Source organism: Xenopus tropicalis, chromosome 5 (assembly GCF_000004195.4).
Source record: "Xenopus tropicalis strain Nigerian chromosome 5, UCB_Xtro_10.0, whole genome shotgun sequence".
Classification (NCBI taxonomy): Eukaryota; Metazoa; Chordata; class Amphibia; order Anura; family Pipidae; genus Xenopus; species Xenopus tropicalis.
The window spans coordinates 132,193,000-132,217,529 of NC_030681.2; the positions used below are offsets into that span (position 1 = coordinate 132,193,000).

At 41.6% G+C, this 24,530-nt stretch overlaps 2 protein-coding genes and 1 long non-coding RNA gene across 6 annotated transcripts in view; 1 reads left to right on the forward strand and 2 right to left on the reverse strand.

Annotated features, from left to right (window-relative positions):
• nck1 (NCK adaptor protein 1) overlaps positions 1-2,786 on the reverse strand; it is a 56,772-nt gene extending 53,986 nt beyond the window's left edge. Inside the window, exon 1 of one of the 4 annotated variants that reach the window (XM_012970335.3) lies at positions 2,740-2,786. The gene's annotated coding sequence lies outside the window, so the exon portion shown is untranslated. 4 annotated transcript variants of the gene reach the window in all.
• A 6,774-nt stretch (positions 2,787-9,560) lies between these two features.
• On the reverse strand, positions 9,561-21,923 carry slc35g2 (solute carrier family 35 member G2). Its single transcript, NM_001102725.1, is given in 2 exon segments — positions 9,561-13,662; positions 21,749-21,923. A coding segment is annotated over 1 exon segment (1,239 nt). The 5' UTR covers positions 13,650-13,662; positions 21,749-21,923; the 3' UTR covers positions 9,561-12,410.
• On the forward strand, positions 11,272-17,344 carry LOC116410956. The gene is made up of 3 exons (XR_004222783.1): positions 11,272-11,355; positions 12,468-12,689; positions 16,769-17,344. It is a non-coding gene; the product is annotated as an uncharacterized LOC116410956 (long non-coding RNA).
• Positions 21,924-24,530: the final 2,607 nt, after the last annotated feature.

Here is a 24,530-nt window from a genome sequence, read left to right on the forward strand (position 1 = left end):
GCATGCGGCCCGCGGGCCGCCAGTTGGACAGCACTGGACTAGACTATTAGACTAGCTGCTATAGGTTGGAAGCTTTTGACAGCCGGATTGTGTCAGATGACAACTTTAACGTAGTTAACAGACTCTACTTTTACTATCAGTAGCATTATTTATGGACAAGTGGAACTATTTGGATTATGTGCTTTGTTGACCGTTGTGTAGTTCAGCCCAAACTATGAAGAATGAATAGAATCAAGCCACTCTGATCCATAGTTTGCTGTATTATCTATGGGGTCAGTATGAGCTTGTATATACATCCTGTCACAGTCACTCATTCTCTTGTTGTCATACTGACCATTACTTTCCTTCCTTTCTACTCATACACCCACAACCGTTACTGTCTGGCCTTGTTTTCACTGTCTCTTACAATATCTTTTGACTCATGAAAATATACCGTAATGGCTACGACTGTATGTTTATTAATTTTGACCATTTGTTTTTAGCCTTCCTGGTTGAGGAATATTTTAGCTAAAAACACAAGTGTGTTCAAAAGAAATTTGCCAATTTCCACGTTCAAATTATACATGATTTAAAGTCAACCGAAACAACACCCCTCCTCGCACACTCACACAAACTTCCTTTACAAGCTGCTTTCTGCTGTGTAATTCAGTTGCACTGCAACAGTGCTTCCTGCTTCATGCAACCACAAAGACTGGTGCATCCGATGAAAAAATGGCTCCCCGTGGAAAACTGCTCTTTCAATTAAGAGACATTTAATGACTTAAGTGACTAAACAGCCACTGGTCTGTCCAGTAAATGAGCCTATGATCCCTCCCCTTCTAAGCCACTTGGCCAGAGAAAAGGAGGCATGTGGATCTATTTGAGTCAGCACCAATGCATGGATGTAGATTGACCCATGTCTGCTGAATGAACTGCCTTAAATGACTGGGCAACACAGAAGGAGAAAAGGAGCTGGTCCAGATTCCTAAGTAAGGAAAGTAAAAATCCATTTTCAATTAAGATATTCTTTTGTAATAAAACTGTAAGAAGTTATAGGTATAAATGTCATGTAAGATCAATGGCTCATAGACCACTGGGAGTGCTATGCAGAACACATGATTTCCAATTCTACTCACCAGTGCCCCATGTACCATTGCCCTAACAGCTTTCATAGCATGGCAACTCATCTAGTATCTATCTACTACAAGCCATAGCCCCACAAGGGCCAGTGTGCAGAACAAGATATTTAGCTTGTAGCTGCCTTGCTGTTGTTCTTCTGTGGATCCCTAACAAATGAGGAGGATGAATGGGTTTCAGAGACCCAGGCTGGGGTTCCCACAGTCATGCACATGGATGCAGGGTTCATACCACAATCACTAAAACGCCAACAACTAAAGTGAAAACATTTGACTAAGCTGCAGTAGCCCCATGCAACTCCACTTGGTGCTGCTTCAGTTCACAGCCTAACGAGTTTCATTAATTAATATTTAGTAGGGAATCAATGGCTAGGCCTATAAGGAAAACAGTGTGAGGCATCTGTATAATAAAACATAGTTAATGCAGTAGAGAATATGCATGTTTATTCTTCATAACTGGGATTCCCAACATGCAAGCCTGCAGCTACTTAAAGGAGTATACTCCTTGCCTAACATGAGTGCAATAAAGAGGGTTTGTGCCAAACATACTTTTTGTCTATTGTTTTAATTAAAACATATCGATGGTGTTTGTTATTGCTTTAACTAAATTGGGCAAACAGAGCAACTGAAGCGACTCCATGATTCTAACTTCCTGGTTCTTGTAAGGTAGATAATAAGATTATGAGAGCACAGTTGTACCCTCTGTAGCTTGGGCATCTGTTTATAAGTATCCCCAAAACAGTTGCAACAAAGGGTTAAAGAGAGGGAGTTGCTTAGACTAAGAAAATATGGAGTTTTTTGTTTTGTTTATCAATGAAAAGAACAGTCAGAATGTATTTTCAGAAAAGGTTATGATAGGCTATGGGGGATTAAGGTGTATCCCACTCCTTATACTCTAAGCATCACCTAAGGAAGTGAGAAATGTGGGTGCTGTGGTTCAGCAAGAGCCCTGAAATACAAATGATAAGCTAAGCAGGGTTATCTTGCAATAGTGCCCTAGCTGAGGATGCTGGGAAGCTGCACAACGTAGCAGCTTGGAGACAATCGAATATGACATTCCAGGTCTCCACAGCCAGTCATGGGAATGATACTCAGCTCCCCAGCAGGCCTCTCCCTTTCCCACGACCCCCTCCCACCCCGACATACAACCCACCGTAACTTCCTCTCAGAACGCCCTGACAAGCCAAGGAAGCTCACCTGAGACAGGCAGCGGAGCTGGGTAGAGAAAGCGCGCCCCGGAGCCTGGCACCATGTGCCCCAGCACACACCTCACCAACACGGACCTCACAGAGATTCCAACCGCCTAGAGCTTCTACCTCTCCGGCCAGGCATCAGAAACCACCTAGCTCCGCCCACCACTCCTAGCCACGCCCGCGTACAAGCAACGCTGCTCTTTTCCTTGCCACAAACCAAGCGTCGTCATACTTCCACCCTGCGGCCACGCCCACTACAAAGAAAAAAAATGTACTGACGGCGAATATACCCATTGCGCAGGCGCAAGGGTAACGCTTGTGCCGTACTGCCGGCGTTAGGTCATTGTTACCCTAATATGCTGCTCCGCTTCGGCGCTTTTAGTTTCATTTCAGGAAAAATAAGGCAAGGCTAAGAATCTGAGAGTTCCAACCTGGACAGTCTGTACGACAGTATTTGTGACTTGTCATCTCACGTCCCGCTGGAGGGCATCGATTTGTATTCCTTTTCTTACTTGAGAAATTTACTGACGTCATGAACAGAGGGAGATGCGCATGCGTAGATTATGCAAATGATATTTCATAATTAACATGTTTCAGTGTGATTTTCGGGGTTTTGCGCGTAGCTTGGGGCACAAAAGCTGAAAACAGGGGTCGCCCCCCTAAGCGCTGGCATATGGTAGGGTCTGCAGAGGGGTGGGACGGCCGGGAAGCCTCCCCATATGCGCATGCTCACAGCCTGCTTTCTCTGCAACTAGCAGCTCTATTAGCAATAGCCTGTGGTACGCTATAACAGGTAACATAGGGTGAAATGATGCTGGTATTGGTATGGTATTAAGGGCTTTAGTCTTCAGCAAATGTTGGTGTATTAGGTGTGGTACTTACTGGGAAGGGATAGCAGGTATAGTAGTGAGCCTATAGTAGCAGTGGGGGAATAATAGCCTCTGGGAAGGGACTGTGGCTGTGGGATAGCAGGTATAGTAGGGAGAGATGGTGCCTATAGTAGCAGTGGGATAATAGCCTCTGGGAAGGGACTGTGGCTGTGGGATAGCAGGTATAGTAGTGGGAGATGGTGCCTATAGTAGCAGTGGGGATAATAGCCTCTGGGAAGGGACTGTGGCTGTGGGATAGCAGGTATAGTAGGGAGAGATGGTGCCTATAGTAGCAGTGGGATAATATCCTCTGGGAAGGGACTGTGGCTGTGGGATAGCAGGTATAGTAGGGAGAGATGGTGCCTATAGTAGCAGTGGGATAATTACATAGTTACATAGGGTTGAAAAAAGACCATTGTCCATCAAGTTCAACCCATCCGAGTAAACCCAGCACACAACCTATACTAACCAATCTATACACTCACATACATAAACTATATATATACAACCAGTAATACTAACTGTAGATATTAGTATCACAATAGCCTTGGATATTCTGCTTGTTCAAAAACTCATCCAGGCCCCTCTTAAAGGCATTAACAGAGTCTGCCATTACCACATCACTAGGAAGGGCATTCCACAGCCTCTGGGAAGGGACTGGGGCTGTGGGATAGCAGGTATAGTAGGGAGAGATGGTGCCTATAGTAGCAGTGGGGGTATAATAGCCTCTGGGAAGGGACTGGGGCTGTGGGATAGCAGGTATAGTAGGGAGAGATGGTGCCTATAGTAGCAGTGGGATAATAGCCTCTGGAAAGGGACTGTGGCTGTGGGATAGCAGGTATAGTAGGGAGAGATGGTGCCTATAGTAGCAGTGGGGGTATAATAGCCTCTGGGAAGGGACTGTGGCTGTGGGATAGCAGGTATAGTAGGGAGAGATGGTGCCTATAGTAGCAGTGGGGGTATAATAGCCTCTGGGAAGGGACTGGGGCTGTGGGATAGCAGGTATAGTAGGGAGAGATGGTGCCTATAGTAGCAGTGGGATAATAGCCTCTGGAAAGGGACTGTGGCTGTGGGATAGCAGGTATAGTAGGGAGAGATGGTGCCTATAGTAGCAGTGGGGGTATAATAGCCTCTGGGAAGGGACTGTGGCTGTGGGATAGCAGGTATAGTAGGGAGAGATGGTGCCTATAGTAGCAGTGGGGGGATAATAGCCTCTGGGAAGGGACTGTGGCTGTGGGATAGCAGGTATAGTAGGGAGAGATGGTGCCTATAGTAGCAGTGGGATAATAGCCTCTGGGAAGGGACTGTGGCTGTGGGATAGCAGGTATAGTAGGGAGAGATGGTGCCTATAGTAGCAGTGGGGGGATAATAGCCTCTGGGAAGGGACTGTGGCTGTGGGATAGCAGGTATAGTAGGGAGAGATGGTGCCTATAGTAGCAGTGGGGGGATAATAGCCTCTGGGAAGGGACTGTGGCTGTGGGATAGCAGGTATAGTAGGGAGAGATGGTGCCTATAGTAGCAGTGGGATAATAGCCTCTGGGAAGGGACTGTGGCTGTGGGATAGCAGGTATAGTAGGGAGAGATGGTGCCTATAGTAGCAGTGGGGGGATAATAGCCTCTGGGAAGGGACTGTGGCTGTGGGATAGCAGGTATAGTAGGGAGAGATGGTGCCTATAGTAGCAGTGGGGGGATAATAGCCTCTGGGAAGGGACTGTGGCTGTGGGATAGCAGGTATAGTAGGGAGAGATGGTGCCTATAGTAGCAGTGGGGGGATAATAGCCTCTGGGAAGGGACTGGGGCTGTGGGATAGCAGGTATAGTAGGGAGAGATGGTGCTTATAGTAGCAGTGAGGGGATAATAGCCTCTGGGAAGGGAGTGTGGCTGTGGGATAGCAGGTATAGTAGGGAGAGATGGTGCCTATAGTAGCAGTGGGGGGATAATAGCCTCTGGGAAGGGACTGTGGCTGTGGGATAGCAGGTATAGTAGGGAGAGATGGTGCCTATAGTAGCATTGGGGGGATAATAGCCTCTGGGAAGGGACTGTGGCTGTGGGATAACAGGTATAGTAGGGAGAGATGGTGCCTATAGTAGCAGTGGGGGATAATAGCCTCTGGGAAGGGACTGGGGCTGTGGGATAACAGGTATAGTAGGGAGAGATGGTGCCTATAGTAGCAGTGGGGGGATAATAGCCTCTGGGAAGGGACTGTGGCTGTGGGATAACAGGTATAGTAGGGAGAGATGGTGCCTATAGTAGCAGTGGGGGGATAATAGCCTCTGGGAAGGGACTGTGGCTGTGGGATAGTAGGTATAGTAGGGAGAGATGGTGCCTCTCAGTGGGTGGACAATTAAACACAATTACAAATAATTTTTATATGGATATTGGCTAACCTGATTTCAGCAAAAGTTTTGACATAATACAAAGAAATGCTTCTTGTGAATACGACAGACAATAAATTGATTACAGAGAATCTGCTTGACTTCATGAAGGATTCCATGATGAGATATTTAGTAAAGTGGATTAGGGAGGATCTGTTGATGGGATATGTTTAGTTTTGCCAAAACCTTTGCTGCTGTCCAAAATACAATGGAAATGCATAAAATATAACACAGCCTCAAAGAAATGGCAAAGAATTCTTATGAATAGAATATATTATGTTTGACTATTTCCTCACTGCAGAAAAAAGTTAGAAATGTGAGTTAAAGTGAAACTGGATTTATTTCTAAAGATGCAGATATTGGTCTGTGTAAAGCATTGTTTTACAATTTAAGCCCTATTTTAGAAAGTGACAAGTCTCAGTTTTAACAGTTATGTGTCACTATGCATACATACATACATAAACCCTTGTGCTTTTTCTGTAATATGTGTTTCCCTGCCCGCCCTTTACTAACCTGTGTCGGCCTCTAGCATGGCTTGAAGTTGAGCAGCTTTCTGATTGATATTGGACCGTGGGGGTTTTGATTGGCTGGGGAGTTGCCTATCAGAATAATAGTGCACCATCGCTCACAAAGCTGTTCAGCTTAATGCTATGTGTGCTGGAGCCTGACACAGGATAGTAAGGGGTGAGCTGGGGGAGACAGGGGGGCACATACATTACAAAATAATTGCAGGCAGCACTAGGGTTTATGTAGGCATAGTGAAATATTCCTGTTAAAACTTTGAAAGTGTCTATACCTTTAATCACAAATATAATTTAAAACTGACTTAACTGTGTCAAGCTTGCAGACGTAACATCAATTATATAGGCACCCGAGGGCCGTCCTTCCCTAAAGCTGCCACCCTATGGACAGGACCTCGCTGCCAATATATAAATACAGCCCTGCACAAAGGGCAGGGACTGATTGCAGAGACTGTAGGATATTTGGTTTTACAATTAGCACAGGGAAGGATTTATTTACTATTTTCTTTAAGCTTAAAATTTTTGACCAAAACAAATGGTAAGGAATTATGACTTGTTGAGAATTAGAACTTACTGGATGCATATGTAACAGTTATATGTGATTTTTAGTGTTATAATTTTTAGCTGATCCAGGGAAACATACCTAGTGCCATCTTTGAGTTAGAGGGAATTCAGTCTGAATTAAAGTTTCTAGAGAGATGATTCATTTGTTTTGCCTAAGTATATAATTATATGGTTTTGAATTGTAATGAGAGAGTGTCAAATCTGAATTAAAGCAATACAAGAGGAAAGCCGCCCAGGCATGGGGGAACATACAAACTCACAGCAGCTGAACCTAGCTCTGCAAGTCTGTTAGCAGGACAGGGGTTGTCTACCTTTTAGTTAACTTTTAGTTTGATGTAGACATAAATGTTCTGAGACACCTTGCAATTGGTCTTCATCTTTTATTATTTGTAGTTTTTTAGTTATTTCAGTTTTTGTTCAGCAGCTCTCTAGCTTGGAGTTTCAGCATCTGTTTGGTTGCTAGAATCCAAATTACCTTAGCAACCAGGGTGTGGTTTGACGGAAAGACTGATATATGAATAGGAGAGAACCTGAATAGTAAAATTAATAATATAAAATAACAACCTATAGCTTAACAGAGCAATAGTTTTTTGCCATTATAAAGCACAGGCAAATTTATTTGGAGCTTTCTATTTATCTTTAACCATGCAAACATCTCCCATCTCAAAGCAGAAGCCTTTGGCTGATGCCACACCAGGCGTAGGGCTGATTTTTTCGGCAAGCGGAAAAACGCTTGCCGAAAATTCAGCCCTACGCCTGCTACTTGTGCCTGCACCCGAATGAATGGAATACGCTCGGGTGCAGGCACATGTAGCCGATATACGCACGAAAACGCGTGAGAATGCAAAGTCTCGCGTTTTCTTGCGTATATCGGCTACATGTGCCTGCACCCGAGCGTATCCCATTCATTCGGGTGCAGGCACAAGTAGCAGGCGTAGGGCTGAATTTTCGGCAAGCGTTTTTCCGCTTGCCGAAAAAATCAGCCCTACGCCTGGTGTGGCATCAGCCTTAGAGCAGCTAATTATCAGGTGTTTCTCAGTGGACTAGTAATTAGTTTTATAAGCTCCTTTATAGTTCTTTGGGACTGGAAGTGCAAAAGTGAAACTGGCTTCATATTCTTGTTTAGTGCCAGAAATAACAGAAACCATAGATATTTGGTTAAATCAGTAGGCAAAAAGTATGTTCAGCTTAAGCCCCAATTATTTAGCTCATGTTGAAAAGGGATGTAGATTGTTAAAGTAATGCATATACAGGTATGGGATCTGTTATCCGAAAACCCATTATCTACTAAGCTCCAAATTACAGGAAGGCCATTTCCCATAGAGTCCATTTTAAGCAAATAATTAGGTTGATGTTTGTAAATAGCAATAAATAGCCATATAACCTTTTTATAGAGGTTTTCCACAGCCAAAAATTTGCTTTGGTCTTTGTATCAGACACTACCCAAAATCTAAAACATAAAATGCACAGAAGATAGGGTTTTGTGGTATCTGTAGTTACCAGATTCAACATTATTGAACTATCTATAGGAAACAAACATTTCAACATGTGTTAGGCTATTGCCACACCAGGCTGTTTTTGGCCTGCATAAGTATGCGTTTTTCCACCGAAATCCACTCTGTGTCTGCTCACAGGCTGACCTAGTGCAGACCAGACCTAATAATTCTCAGCCTGTGTTTATAAGCAGGACAAGAAACATAAAGAGCATAAAGAGCAAAAAAAATTAGCATAAAGAGGCCCCCTTCTAAGTAGAACAAAATAGGTGGGACTGATGGATCTTCTTAAGCTGGCCATACATGTTAAGATAGATTTGTTTGGTGAGGTCGCCAAACAAGCTGATCTTTCTTCGATATGCCGACCTTGAGTTGCGTGACATTGGATTGATCCGGGCCAAGTGCTTTATGATTGGATCAATTAGACGGAAGACAGGCCGCTCTGCGAGGATTACATCAAAGCACCAATGCTATCCTCACCCCAACAGGATTTTTTAGCCTGCATGATTTTAGCCAGATATCAGTTGGGCAGGCCTGCCGGAGGTCCCCATACATGGGCCAGTAAGCTGATGACTCAGACGGTCGGCAGCTTTTATCAGCCTGTGTATGGCCGACTTTACCTTTGGAAAGTTGGTCTAAAAAAACTATACCTGAAATGAAGTCTTTCAAGACCAGGGAAATCATGGGTTAAGTCCTTAGTCCAGTAAGAGAAACTCAGGGCAGTAGCTGCAGCGGTTATATCTCTAAATAAGCTCTAGGACCTGTAGGGGGCCTACAGACACATTAGATATTTTTCACCATAGAGGAAAATTAATATTAATGACAATCAACAGGAGGTCAGTTGAGACACAGAAATATGGGGCAATAAGGAGAGGGCCCTGTGCCCTGTAGCCAAGTCCCTGAAAAAATATATAAAAAGTGTTTGGGATGTTTGTTGTCTACGCTACGTAAACACCAGAAGTGGTTTTGTCACCGTGTAATTATGAAACACAAGCTGTAGTGTGCTATAAATCTAAAACAGAACGGTGGCATTGTAATAAAAGGTGCATAGTTTGCTGTTGATCTACACCCATAGCAACCAATCCTTACCGGTCAGGATCTGATTCGTTACTGTGGTATATAACTGATTTATTTTTCTGCACATATTTTGTAGCATAAAATCAACAAATGTAATACGTCAGAAAGTTTTAAAAACCTTATATTTTTGTGAATTTTACCATGATTGGTGAAATTAGTTGGGACTTAAAAAAACAATTTAAAAATAAAATTTCACTAGAGACACTGCAGATTTTAGTTGAATGTGTATCTTTAGCATAAAAGCAAGTTGATATTCAAGGTTTTTTTCCACTAATTTTACACTAGTGTGATCTGAATAAGAGATGGACACTGATCAATAGAAATAATATGCACCAACTCAGGTAACAGGAAAGTTTTATATTACATTTTTTATTGCACAGATTCTTAGACAAAAACATGACACTCCTTCACCAGCACAATATTTAACACATTGGCACATATTTTGGATCTACCATGGCAATGAATGATGGTTAGCCAGGGTTACTAAATGTTGGAAGGGAGCTGGTATATAATGAAACCGAGAGACTGTAGAAAGTTTCATACTGAACACAGCATTGTGTGGGTTTCCTATACTGACTAATGTGCAGTTGTATTCCCCTACAGCATCTAGAGCATTTTTCTGTCTTGTTTGGTACACTGTAACAATTTTGGGTTAATTTCCTTATACTCCACTTACCAAAAATATTTGCAGTTTAATAAACCTTTGTATAGAAGCAAACTAGAGGTACATAATTGTGTCACTGACTGAAAGGAAACCCCTGTCCACCAAATTAGACTTGGTTAAATGGCCCCTATCATAGCAAAAATGTTTTTCCCCACTGGAGGTGTCGGCTAATAAAGACTGTACTTTGAGAAACAATACTATTGGGCAAAAATGGTCCAAGCTAGTGCTATGCAGCCTGCACAGAGAGGGAGAGCTCCTAGGTTTTAGCATGGGGTGTCCCATGTGGGTGACATAGGGCGTGGGAAGGAATCCCCCAATCTAATGTAACACACATGCGCATAATGAGCAATGAGATTCACTTATTATGCACATGTGTCTGACAAACATGGCCACACACTTCTGTTACCCCCAGCTAGAGTGCAGGTTTTAATACAAGGGGGTATTTAAGGAGGTATACCACTTTAATTTTTGAAGTTTTACTTTGTTTCTGCTTTAATAACCCACTTAAATGTAGACTTACTTTCACAAATCATAATTTGAATCAGTACTACACTGAAATTGGCTTTAACAATTTAGCTTTATTATTTTTGTCTTTTTAAAAAAAAAAAAAAATTAGATACATCGGTTGCTGGCATTTCTCAGCAGCTTCAGCCCTTTGAAGTTTTCTACAGAGTAGCTTTTACAGTTATCAGACCCTAATAAAGCTTCAAGTTGGCAGGGATGAAGATGTTATTGCTCCTTAGAAATACCTGCAACTAATGTATTAAATGGCAAGTGTTTAGTGAGTCGGCCTCTAGGCCTAATACGCTGCTATAGGCATGGTCATTCGTTCTTTTTAGTAAAACAGTTAACAAAAATAGAAAGCAATCAAGAAGAGTCATTATTTTGCCACTTTAGGCACAATAAACAAATAACTCCAAGAGATTGAAAGGCAAATGATCAGTAAGTGCTTTTGGCTCATGTACAGTACTGACACCAAAGAGATTGACATAGAGTCGCTATTATAATGCAGCAACATAGTATTCATCATTCAAACAGACTTCTTTGCTGACAATTGGCACAGATTTTACACTCTGAGCAGTGGCCTTAGGCAATTTAGCAGTGCAGCTGCTAGGTAAATATAAGTTTTTGTAATGCCCAGAGCCCTGTCTACCGACTATGATGGGGAAACATATGTCTGATTTTTCTGGTGCATATCCAGTGCCACTCAGCCACACTGAGCATAGCAGAACAACTACAGTTTCTATGTGGCACAAGTATTTTCACATTACAAAAACAAAAGTTAAACCAAATAAACAAATTGTTATTGGTAATGGAGCCCTACACATTATAATGACAACTTTCCTTTACAGATATTGGAATTGTATGTGCTTACAGACAAGCATGCATACTCCTACACTGCTGACTGGTGGCCAACAAATGAGTAAAGATCTAAAAAGAGTAACACAACTTAATGCCTTTGGCGAAACAGCTACAGGTGAAAGGTTAGTGAAATTAAAAGTAAAACACCCAGTTAATAAATAAGGGTTATCTTGCATTATTTTTTTGGTAAATACAGTAAGCCGTCCAACCTGGTTCAGCCTTTACACAACAACAGTAGCTCTCCAAGTAATTAGAGCTTGTACTGTGGACTTTAGTGGCAACCAAGACAAGCAATAAACTTATATGCACTACTGATATATAATTTCTGCTAATAAATATGGTCAATATGCTAGAATTTTCCCATAAATGGAAAACCTATTGAAAAAATCATTTTGTGTCAATTAAAAGGGAATTGCCCACCAATACATATGAACAATTTACTGTACAACATAGCATATTGCATAGTTTTGCACTCAATATTATCTTAGCAGATCAGTTTTTAATGGATGCCAACTATTCAGTATATGCAGTAATGTGGGCAAAAATTTGGAGCACCCCTGGTTTATATTTGTTGGATTGCTTGTAAAATGTGGTCACACTTAGGGGCATATATATCAAAATGTGAGTTCAGAGCTTAGTACATAAAAAATATCACCCATATTCTATTCATTCCTATGGGTTTTTTTGGAAACATATTTATCAATGGGTGAAAGTTAGAACTCACCATTTCATAAATATGCTTCTAAAATTCCATAGGAATGAATAGAACATGGTTGAGTTTGTATGTTTATATTAAACACACATTTCTAAATCTGCCCTTAAGCACAACTAACATATATATTTATGTATTGTAGTGTGCACACACAGTATGTAGTAAATTGACAGACCCATGATAACATGGTATAACTAAGCAGTCGCTTTCCACACCTGCTTAATAAATTAGGATGCTAATCCAAGCAACAGTTGGTTTGTGAAATTAATTGGATATGGATTGCATTTTAGTCAGCCTCCAGTAAGTAAACTTACTTATTTAAGTCTGTATCTGCTTGTCCTATTGTAAAAATGCTCCCCCATATCTGCAACAGAATCTTGTGTTTGGTCACTCTAGAGTGGAATGTATAGTAGGCAACATCATTACTAACAAAGAAAAAGTCAGTGTAGATTGTGGCGTAGCATCTTATTTGATTGGAGAGTCCAGTATTTCATGGTAATCTTGTCGTCCTAATCTGCCCAGGTAGAGTTTGTAACCAGCCAATGCAAATACACTGATTATGATGACAGCACCTCCTATTAGATCATAAACACTTGGAAACATGCGCAGGACAAGAAGCTGAAGGACCATGGCGACTACAATTTCTAAGTGCTGGACAGTGCTTACCAAGGCTGGGTGGAATTTATACAATGCATAATAAACACCAAGGAATGCCACAGTGGAACACAAGCAGATAGCTATAAGGTAACCCCAGGTTTCTCCATCCAGTGGTATGATTGGTTCTTGCAGCACAAACATAGTACATGCTCCCCAAACACTTCCAGTCCAACCAAAGGTAAAGAGAGCAGTCCACATGCTGACCTTCTCTTTAATAGATCTGTAGATGATCATTGCAAGTGCTGTTGTCAACCCAGCCATAACTGTCATGGTGTAACCAAAAGCCTCTTTCCATACACCAAGGAATGAGTTCTGTTCATTAACAATATTGGGTATCATGACCAAACATGCACCAAATACACTACCAACTACAGTAACCAAATCAACATAAGGCATGTGTTCATCGAGAAGCAAGAAGGCCAGAATAGCACTGAAGACAGTGGTAGTTGCTCTCCACATAATGGTTCCATTGCTTGGAGGAACAATGGAGAAGGATGTGTAGGCACAGGTTATGGAAATAACATTGCACACACCGTAGAAGAAAAGCCGTAACCTGTACCCTGAAGGGCCAAAGGGGTCCTCTTTGTAGTAACATACCATTAGCACAGACAGCACTTGAATAACTGAGCGAATAAAGATCAGCTCCAAAGAGGGCACTTTGGAACGATCAGAAGCCAGTCTGGTGATGAGTGCAACACAGCCATGAGCTAATGCAGAGCCAAACAGCACTGCCCACATTTTCCGTGACTGGAATATGGAACTGTCTGCAAAACTTTGTAACTGCTCAGCAATTCCATTGTCTGGGTCTTCCATCTGTTTTGGCCTTGCATCCATAGTCCCGAAACATGTCCTTCCCTTCTGTTTAGCATCTCCTAGCAGCCTTTTCTTGGGATTTTCCTCCAGAAAACTCCCATTATCTTCAATTGTATCCTCAAATCCTTCATCTCCTGGCTGGGGGTAGTGGGAGGTATATTTTACAGTCACTGTGTTTGGATGTATTTTTACCCTTTTCTTGGTGGTATAAGGTTTGGAGGGAGATTTATCCATATCTTCAGTTACTCTATAAGGTGATACAGAAAATATATTAGTGGAAAATAACATACACCTTAACACAGGTGTTTTAAAGTAAAATTTATGAGAAACTGCAGCAGAGAACACAGAACTGGAGTTAGATTAAAAAGGTTGGGTTTAAGTTTTACCCCCCATATGAATCACAGTACTATTATAACTACATATTTATCAACAGCTAACATATTAGACATATAAATTACATAAAAAAAATACAACCAATGCAAGAGGTAAAGTCATTCTCTTGCAAATCCCAAACCTTTGCTGTATTAAGGTTAACAAAACAAAAAGCGGAGGAGCACCACTGAAGATAAAAAATCAGTCTTTTATTCCATATTCCTTAAAAGGCACAAGTACATCCCTTGAGAGGACTTTGGCGCTGTATTATGGTTGCCATATACAACTAGATCCACTTGTTTGGTGAGGTTGCCATCGGAGCGGATGAAGTGCCAATGTGGATCCTAATGTTGTCCTATGTAGACCTCATCAAATTTTACTGCCAATAGATTTGCCACATTAGTGCCACCTAGAACACTATATTTATTCTGCAGAAAGCTTTACCATTACCATACCATATCTGTTTGCTTAAAGGAGACATATCCTATAAAAATTATGAATGTACCAGTGAATTATACTCCTCTAGATATAGAAGGATTGTGCTTAAAAAGTTGTTTTTCTGACTGTTTTATTGAGAAATTCCACAAAAACCCCACTAGTCCCGCCTATCTGTTCCACTTCCTGCTGGCTGAATTCTCTGGATAAGCTGGGGAGCCGGCGGCCCTCCGTACACTGCACTGTAGGATAGGAACCAATCAGCAGCTAGGCTGACCTGATAGGGAACTGAAGCCTGTCTGTGCTTGTGTGACTGCAGGGCTGTGATTGGCTCTCCCCCTCCTACTGTGCTTCTGGCAGGGACAGTACGGACACGCCCACTCTTCATTTCACACTGGATGGAGAAGTGATAGGGAGCCCCATAGGGGCTACCAATAGCTAATCACAGACCATATTTGGCACCCCCAGGAATCCTTTGCATGCTTATTTTGCTTGCCAACTCTTTTTACATTTGATATTGGCTCACTGGTAAAAAAGGTTGGGGACCCCTGGACTAGACTATATATGAGTTGTATCTTCCCTCTGTAACACAAATAAGGTTCCACTTGGTGTATCTTTTGGGAATTCTTAGTATGCTTAGTAGACTATCTACTAATACTCTTACCTAAAATAAGAAAAAAAGTAGAGAAGTAGCAAATTAACATTTCCCCTATACCTGATCTTTATACATAAACAGACAGAAACACAAATATGTAAAGGCACCCATTGACATACATTGTCACCCATAATCACACAAAGGCACCCACAACAAATATAACCCTACTATACATATGCACCCATTCCGATACATACATTGCTACAAACATACACTCCACAAACACGCATTCATACTCCAGTCCCCTGGAATCAGGAGACAAAATGAGCTCTGTAGAAATAAGGCACTCTATTCCTCCTCTACAGGTGTAAATCAATACAAGTGCTATGTATTGGCATATTGGACACAGGTGTCTATTGCCCCTTAAATACAATTTTAATTTCTTATACATTGCATAGATGTATATGTGTATGTTAATATTACTGGTTCTTTGCTTTTTTTTTTTTTTTAGATAATTCTGAATTTCTAATCTGAATAGTGTCAGAATTTTCTTATTTGGGGGGATACCTGTCATCAGTATGGCACTGGAACCCCAGGGGCCCACAAGAAAATCTTAGACCATGGGCCCACTCTCCAAAATATTTTTCCTCCTTTCCTCACCCAACCTCTTTATTCTTCTATTATTTTGAATTACATGTTAGCATCTATTTCCCCTCTTTGTTCCTATTCGTAAATAGGGAATGACCATGAAGTAGACCAAATGGTTAAGAGCAGGAGGGCCCACTGACACCTGGGCCTACCGGGAGTTTCCCTGGTATCCTGGTGGGCCAGTACGGCACTGCTGGTCATAAGATTATACAAGTATCAATTGCTTAATTGCAGCTTGAATGCTGCAGTCTCCAGAAGGTCATAGTTAACGATGCGTGTATTGCCACAAGGTGAGGCAACCGATATCTCAGAAAGCTGCTGATATCGGTCGACTTGCCGATCAGGCGGGTTAAAAGATTTGGATCGGGCGCCTGAGCAAAATCTGCCATCAGGGCTGAATTGACAGAAGGAGGTAGAAATCCTATTGTTTCTACCTCCATATCTGACGAATTAGCCCTGAATGTCAGTGGAGGGTTGGAACGATCTTTCATATGACCAATGGTCACATGAAAGATCGAAAATCGCCACGTGTGTGGCCAGCTTAAGACCTTTGTAGACTGCTAGCTGGAGTCTGAACCCCTCCATTAACAGGGATTAACGTAATTAGGTATTTGTGTTACAATGTAATTACATACATGTGCCTGGAAGAGCATGGACTCCATGAGGCACATTTTAGGTGTTTCTGAAATAAGAGGAGCAGCGGCCTGTATCCCCATTCAGGAGCCTCTGGGGGCATTGTTTGATATTTGCCTGAATCCCAAAATAGTGGTTGAGTGCATCCATACCTACAACCCAGAAAGAAACACACACACTAGAGACCTTTTGATCAGCTTTTTTTTTAAATATAGAAGGAAACCATAAACCATGCAATTATGGAAACTTGTGACCTCTGGATAACCAGAAGGAAAAGTCATGTATATTATTCAGGTGTGGGCAATGTCTATCCATAATATGATTGCTGTTAAAAATTATGAATTTTGGCCTAGTGGACCAGAAAGATACGCAAATACATAAAGAGACATAGTTTTATTGCATCTCTCAAAAATGTTTGTGAGAAAAAGCAAGAGTTGTGTTGGAGTGTGAAAGTTGGCTAGCCATGAACTGACCTAATTAATCTTTTTATAAGGGATTGCTAAGGCAAAGTTTAAGAAGATTTAGTGACAGGACTCTGTACAGTCAAGAAAATGGTGGCTTCAGAAGTGCAACATAAGTGCACCTTGGTCATAAGGGCACCATGTGGGTGTTGTAGAGGAACCTACACTTGGAATCAGTTTGTTCAAGTTTTTTTTCTTACCTTTGACAGCAAGGACTTGGTACTCCTGCTACTGGGAACATCAGGTCTGAGAGACACTTCAGCCTAACAACAGGAAATCTGTGGCCACTTGTTTAGATGTGGTTACAAAAACATCACATTTATTAAGAAGACAAGTAAGTAAAGCCTCATCTAGAATGAAAAGCGATCTGTCGGTGGGCACCTATCCTTACTGGTTTCATTTTTTTATGAACACCTAAGCAGATCGCCTATTAGCCTATCGGTCTATCAGTGGGCACCTATCCTTACAGGTTTCATTGTTTAAACATCAACAAAGAAAGGAACAACACTCCACTTCAATTCTTCTTGCACAAAAACTTCACGACTTTTTATTCATATCAGTGCTTACTCTCATTGTTGGAGCTGAGCAAACATTGTGCACCTTCTTATAGGCTTTAAAAAATATTTTTTTTGTTTTTCGATAATTTTATAAGAAAGGGGACACATTTTTGATTTAACCACGGCAGTTGTCAGTGGATTGTATGTATGGCCATTCAGCACTACTGGGATCCACAGTAACTTAGACCAGTGCTGTCCAACTTCTACGGTGCCGAGGGCCGGAATTTCTCTAGCATACATGGTGGAGGGCCGCTAATGGAAGCCAGTTTTGACCACTCCCCTTTTTGAAACCACACCCACTTCAAACCACACCTATTTTATCACAATGGTGGTAGCACAGCAAAATCCCAAATGCTTGGTCCTTGTGGGGATATCAACCATCATTCATATGTGAAAGAATTATGTCATATTAAGATATACCCTTAAATTCCATATGCCTCCTCCTCCCCTGTGGATAGCACAGCAACCCCCAGTACATAATTTCACACCTTAGGGACCATTTAATGGCTATTTCCAACTGCTAACAAACTCCCACAACAAACCCCTGTCAGGTTCACCTCCCACAAGCAGCACAGGGCAAGCAGAGTATGGCACACACAGGCAGCACTCTGCCTGTCCTATGCTGTCTGTGTGTGCCATACTCTGCCTGTCCTACCCTGCTTGTGTGTGCCATACTCTGCCTTCCCTATGCTGCCTCTGTGTGCCATACTCTGCCTGCCCTACCCTGCCTGTGTGTGCCATACTCTGCCTGCCCTACCCTGCCTGTGTGTGCCATACTCTGCCTGCCCTACCCTGACTGTGTGTGCCATACTCTGCCTGCCCTACCCTGACTGTGTGTGTCATACTCTGCCTGCCCTACCCTTCCTGACCTATGCTGCCTGTGTGTGCCATACTCTAACTGCCCTATGCTGGCTGTTTGTACCATACTCTGCCTACAGTACCTAAGTCTGAGGTGTGAAGAAGTGAACAATGGGAGTGATTAGAGTCTGAGCCTGAGGTGTGAACACTGCAGGGGGTGAACAATGCAGGTATTAAAAGGTGTGAAAAACACAGGGGATTACATTTTTAAACAATACAGAGGGATTACAGCCTGAATCTGAGGTGAGAACCATGCAGGGGGCCAGTTAATCTCAGTACTGATACCATTTAATGCTTACTCAAAGGTAAGCCATCAAAGTAGCCAGACAGGTGGGGGGCCACACAGAGGGGGGTCGCGGGCCGCCAGTTGGACAGCACTGACTTAGACCATCAGCCACCAACAGTAGCCACTCTGTAATGACCCACTGCATGTCTAATGGGAGCTTGCCAAGTGGCTGTTATAGTGACTATACTTTACTTCAGCAAACAATGTTAGCCAAACTCCTTTACAACCCACAGGTATAGTGGTGGTCTCACAACTTTGGACACAGCCTTTTGCCAGAGAAAATCCCATACATTAAAAGTATTTGTGTCTAAACTTTCACTTAGTTGCGATTGGTGACATCTGTTATATCCTACCTCCTCATTCAAATCATGTACAGTTGGCTCAGGGGAACCCTGGAGCTACCACCAACTCCAAAGATGGCAGTAGTTCCAGTGTTCTCACGGTGTGTCACTCGACACATAACACAATCGACACAATGCATATTTAGCTGCAAATGGCGATACATAATTGTATCACGTCAGGGAAGATTCAGTGTCACCAACTGTGCCATGAAATCGTACCACTCTCAGCAGGCACGCAACTGAAACGACCGGCATCCTCATCCCAGCAATAGCGACAAACCTGTCATTCCCTGTTACAAAGTAATGTGCCTCATCTCTGACAGCAAATTACTATCCCTGCATCTTCTTAATGTGATTCCATGCGAGTAAATATAAATTAAGAAGAACATTGTCTTACTGAATTATGAGAAGCAGCAGGGCAAACACATTGTGTACGGTATATGGCCAGTAAATCACCTTGCATGGAACATTACTTGCACAAAATAAACTCTCTATTCTTTCCATAATGTGAAGGAGATCATAGTATGGATTTATATTGCTAAAAAGATAATAATATGCACATCTACACGTCATGCCCACAAATGTATTGCCTACAATTAAGCGGAAACAGGTGCATGATGAAAAAATATGTACTCACCTATTTGCTTGACCTCTCTGAACAAATGCCAAATTCACTCTGCTGATTGCTATGCGCTGTAACCTTTAATGCCTAATGTTCTGCTGTGCGTATGAATAAACCATGGAAACGCAGAATGCAGTCGTAGATTAGAGGCACATGAACCAATCCAACTGTCCTTTCCTTATCTCTTGTTAGACAGTAGCCTTTAACTGATCTTTGTCATTTGGATTCAGGATTTCTGAATGCACCAAGCATGTACACTGACTTATTCCTCCAGTCTGTAGTTAACAAGTGCGAATTCTATATTTTCTCTCCTATATTATGCAAGTATTTATCCTATGTCTTGCTAAATCCTTTATTTGCCTTTCAAGTTTCACCACCAGCAGTGCAAATTTGAAGGCTCACATGATTATGGATTAATCTGCCTCAAGCAGCACTGCTGAATCCCTGATATTGACTTTAATACGCTAGTGCTCAAGTGAAACTACCCGTATTGCCATTTTTCTCCTTAAAATGCCCAGGGATGCCATACTAATGACTGAGCATCACTATATTGGGGTTCCAAAACTGCGGAGAATACTGCTAGAATAGCCTAATGTTGTGGGTGTTGGGGCCAAAGACTGATCATAGTCAGATTATGGGCTGAATTATAGCAGTGTCATGCTGTACATTTGTTATGGTGGCCCAACAAAGAGGATCAGAACCTAAAACCCATATCCTGAGTGCTATTTTTTACAAATTGCCATTAGTTGATATAGACAGTTCTTAAATACTTAACACTGCCACCATGGGCATCACTTGCTGTAAAACATCCAGCATAGAGGCTTCCTAGGGCGGTACAAGTGGCTTGTCAGAGTTGGTGTAGCCAGTTAGTTAAACTATTCCACATTTCCTATACAGTGACTGGCTTATTTGTTCAATATCCCACGTCAGAACCTTATCACTGTGGAAAATCTAAGGCCATTTATGAGCTACTGCTATGGTTCAGTTACATGGCCTGAATTTTATGAAGTTGATAAGTTGTGTTTACAGTGACTACATGAAAAGGCTGATATCCCGCTTCAAAAAATAAATAATAACGGCGATTGTCAAGAACGGAAAGTTTAGTGTGTGTAATATAGTGTCAGTAATAAATATAATATATATAAATACATGGTTCTGTTACTTTAGTAACAAGGAACTAAAGTAACAGAACCATGGGATGTGTGAATAGCTCAACTTCCTTTCAGCACCATGGACAGTGGTAGTATTTCAGCACCAAGGACAAGGCTCATTTAGACACGTCGCTCTCCTAGGGGGTCATTTACTAAAGGAGTTCCACCAAGTGTAAAAACCAGTACAATTCACAATTTTTCTTTACCTACAATGCATCAGTAGTTCCCAGAATCCAAGTAAAATAAGGCCTCCTTCCATCAGGTGCTAAATTTTGCTCATGACCCCAAAGGCAGATTTGCAGTGTTTAGTCAGTTGTGCGCATATGGGTGCAATTTGGTCATATGAGAGAAGGGGTGGCATTCTGGTAGGACATGGATGTCTTCATTTGCATACAATAAAGCTGGCACTACAATGAGCACCTATAGGCACAACACGAAAAGGGAGGCTTCAACTAACTCCCTCCCCAAACCCCCTTCCACCCCCGGCCAAGGCAGGTGTTAGGTACAGGGCTCCTTTGCTCTGCCGCACACTGCATCTTGCCCCATATGCATGAATGCACACTAATTAGCAAACTGACACAAAGTGATAAAACAGAAGAATGCAGGTAGGCACATGAGCTATGTGGTTGCTTTTAATGGCACAGTTTTCTGCCAATTTTTGGGTTAGTTTGGGTAAGTAAATGAGCCCTCTTGTGTCCATTCTGGTGTAGCAGTTTGTTGGCAGTTACATGTGATAATAAATCATTGGTTGGCGCTTTCTAAATAAACTTGCCCTCAGGTCAGGTCTAGCCTGTGAAATGTGGTACATAATCAACATCAAATAATGATCCGTAATTTGGTGAATGTTTTGATCCTCAAATCTGTGTTCCGAGGACCAACTATATGACAGAATTAAATATATATATGTGTGCAGGAATGTCAAACCTGTAGTCATTCGGCAGTCCCTGAGCTAATGTTTTCCAGTAACCCAAATCAGCCTGACATACTGGAACCTGTAGTGCAACAAGAGCTGGAGGGCTGCAAATTGAATAACCCTTTTCCACTGCACTCACACAAGAAGCATGCAGAGCTTGCACTAGCAACAACCCATCCTAGAAGCTGTAAGAACCATCAGTCTGTGCAAAACACCAAGTAACTGTCTTTTCCTTGGGTGACCCTGGGAAAATCACAATAAAACCCCAAAATTAATCCTGCAAATGCTTAGCTGTGCGTGCAACATCCTTCAGTACTGTGCCCACTGTTTTAACTGGAATATTCCCACTGTACTCTAGCAGCAAATATTTCTGCACATATAGCAGTCCTGTTATAACTAAGGTGACATTGCTTTGGGGGTCCCCCTTATCCATACTTAAACGCAAGCATACCAGGCATTACCTTGTGTTGTAAGGAATGAAGTGGCATTTACAGAGTGATGGCTTCAGTAGCAATCAGTTGGCTTGAGGAATGGAGTGCTGAGACATATCCAGGTGACCTCTCAGTCCTGCTTTGGCGTCTTACCAATATCAGGCAACCATCATAAGAAGAGCCCTACCGGGTCTATAGGCAGCTGCTGTACTGGCTGTGGAAATAAAGGATCATTTCCAAAGGGCAGCGAGTTCTCCCCACCCCCTTCCCTATCCTCCTCACTCTCTGTTGCTCCTCTTTTCAGACTGCATTTATCAAAAATGCAAAGGAGGAAATAGGGACGGAGTATGCAGCTGGAAGGGGAGAGTCTATGGATGAGTGATGGGGCTGCCTGCATAGATAATGTGGCACACACATACACATAAACACACACAAAAACCATCACTGGTATCTGGCATGCCTGTCATAAGCTATTTGTTCCTTTAATGTAGGCAGTTTGGAGCTTAACCCTTGCCTTGTAGAGAGGATGGGTGGCATGACAATGTGTGTTTCTGTCATGATCCTAAAATCATGTGTGCTGGGTGCACATATTAGCAGCTCAGTTGGAATGTATCCTTGCATGTATGTGCTCCTTGCCGTGTGTGCCTTTATATGTCTGAATCCTTATTGATCTGTGTTTGCCTGTTTGCATCAGCTTTTGCCTCAATCCATGCCCTGTTTGTGTAAACTGTGTGTATTGCAAGGGTTGTGAGTTCAGTTTTCCTGTCTATAAGGTTAATAATAAGCCTTTAATGATGTGTGTGGTTGTTGCTATTATAGTGAATTCTTGTTTAACACCACCCCACCAGGACCCCACCATTAGAAGTGTTTGTTGATCTGGTACTTTTGGTTTTATTCTAGATAACCTGTATTTTATTCTACGGGTTTAGGACCTGTTATCCAGAATGCTTGGGACCTGAGGTAAATAAACCCAATAGGCTTGTTTTGCCCCCAATAAGGATTAACTATATCTTAGTTAGGATCAAGTACAGGTACTGTTTTATTATTACAGAGAAAAGGGAATCATTTAACCATTAAATAAACCCAATAGGACTGTTCTGCCCCCAATAAGGGGTAATTATATCTTAGTTGGGATCAAGTACAGGTACTGTTTTATTATTACAGAGAAAAGGGAATCATTTAACCATTAAATAAACCCAATAGGGCTGTTCTGCCCCCAATAAGGGGTAATTATATCTTAGTTGGGATCAAGTACAGGTACTGTTTTATTATTACTGAAAAAATGAAAATCATTTTTTAAAAAAAGAAAATTATTTTATTAAAATGGGGGAGATTTATGGCTTCTATGGATAATGGGTTTCTGCTACTAACATTAAAAATCACTCTTTTTCCTTATGGCTTCTATTAAACATTAACCAATCACAAGCCTGTGTGACAAGCAAGCTGTAGGTTGGCACTGCACTTGAGTGTGCCTCAGTTTATATGACTTTTTGCCCCTGATACATTTTGCTAGTTTCACAGTCAAACTGCCAAGTTTGGTCCCTAGCACGATGCCACTGTCCAAAATAACCCAATGTTCTATGCTAAAAATTATTTTTAGATAATAATTGCATCAGACTCTGTAAGTAATCATCAACTGAATAGCCTGCCAGAACCCTTGTCCAATCATTATACTGACTGTCATATTGAGTCCATACTGGTGATTTTAAATGACAAAATGATCTTCTATCTGCATGACCATATTGGTCCTTCATGATTGGGTTTAGTGGCAATATCATTTTGTAATATAGTACATTTAGACAGGTGACACTATCCCCAGGAAATTTAAATTTCCCTAACCATCCTGAATTTTAAACAAGTAGTTACCAAGTTACAAAGCTGTCCACACAGGCACTGTTAACAGTAAGGCAGAATGAATCATGTTCTGTAAAATTCAGTAATCATTAGGGCTAATACCAACATACACTGCAACGATGTTGTTACCATTAGCAACCAGCAATTCATTTTGATCTGTACACTGGAAATCTGAAGACTGGTAAAGGCACCAATTCACTTTAGTAGTCATGCCAATAAATTAGCCCCACTGACTTTTATGTGGCCCATGTGTAGTTGTTAATGGTCTCCCTTCCCACAAACAATGCTGTCCTTGGGATATTGTGCTTTTACTCCCACTCTATCCCACCTTCCCTGGTGTTACTGAATGGCCACAGATTTACCACTGACACTATGGTGCTGATTTATGAATGATCTTCCCTCGGGCTCAAGCGATAAGAAGTGCGAAAACACAAGAGAGATCTTATCTTGCTTTCTTTTCTTTTGCATTGATTGCTTTTTTTAAAAAAAAAAATCATGACCTAAAAACCTGATAAGATTATTATATTCTGAAAAAGTCTGATTGCCATTTTTAATTTAAAAAAAGAAAAAGATTATATAAAAAAAGCAATTTCGCAAGAAAGTTCTTGTAAGATTAAGATCTTTCTCTTGTCTTTCCTGACTCTTAATTGCCTGAACCGAAGGTTCCATAATAAGCCTCAGAGTCTAGGGGCTTTATTTATGTAACAGAGTAAAAAATCAAACACAAAGCGACATATAATTTTGTACTTTGCATGCCTTTCCAATGGTAACACTTGGATGTGCATTTACAGAATGGGATGAAAAGAGATCACACTTTTGCAGAATGCATTGCTAAAGTATTGACAATCTGCCCTTGTTTAAGCAAAGTGATTAGTAGGCACTTATGAGACATACAATGCTATAATATATATATTCTGTAGAAATGACCAGCAACACTGAGATCTCTTGTGAAAAAAAT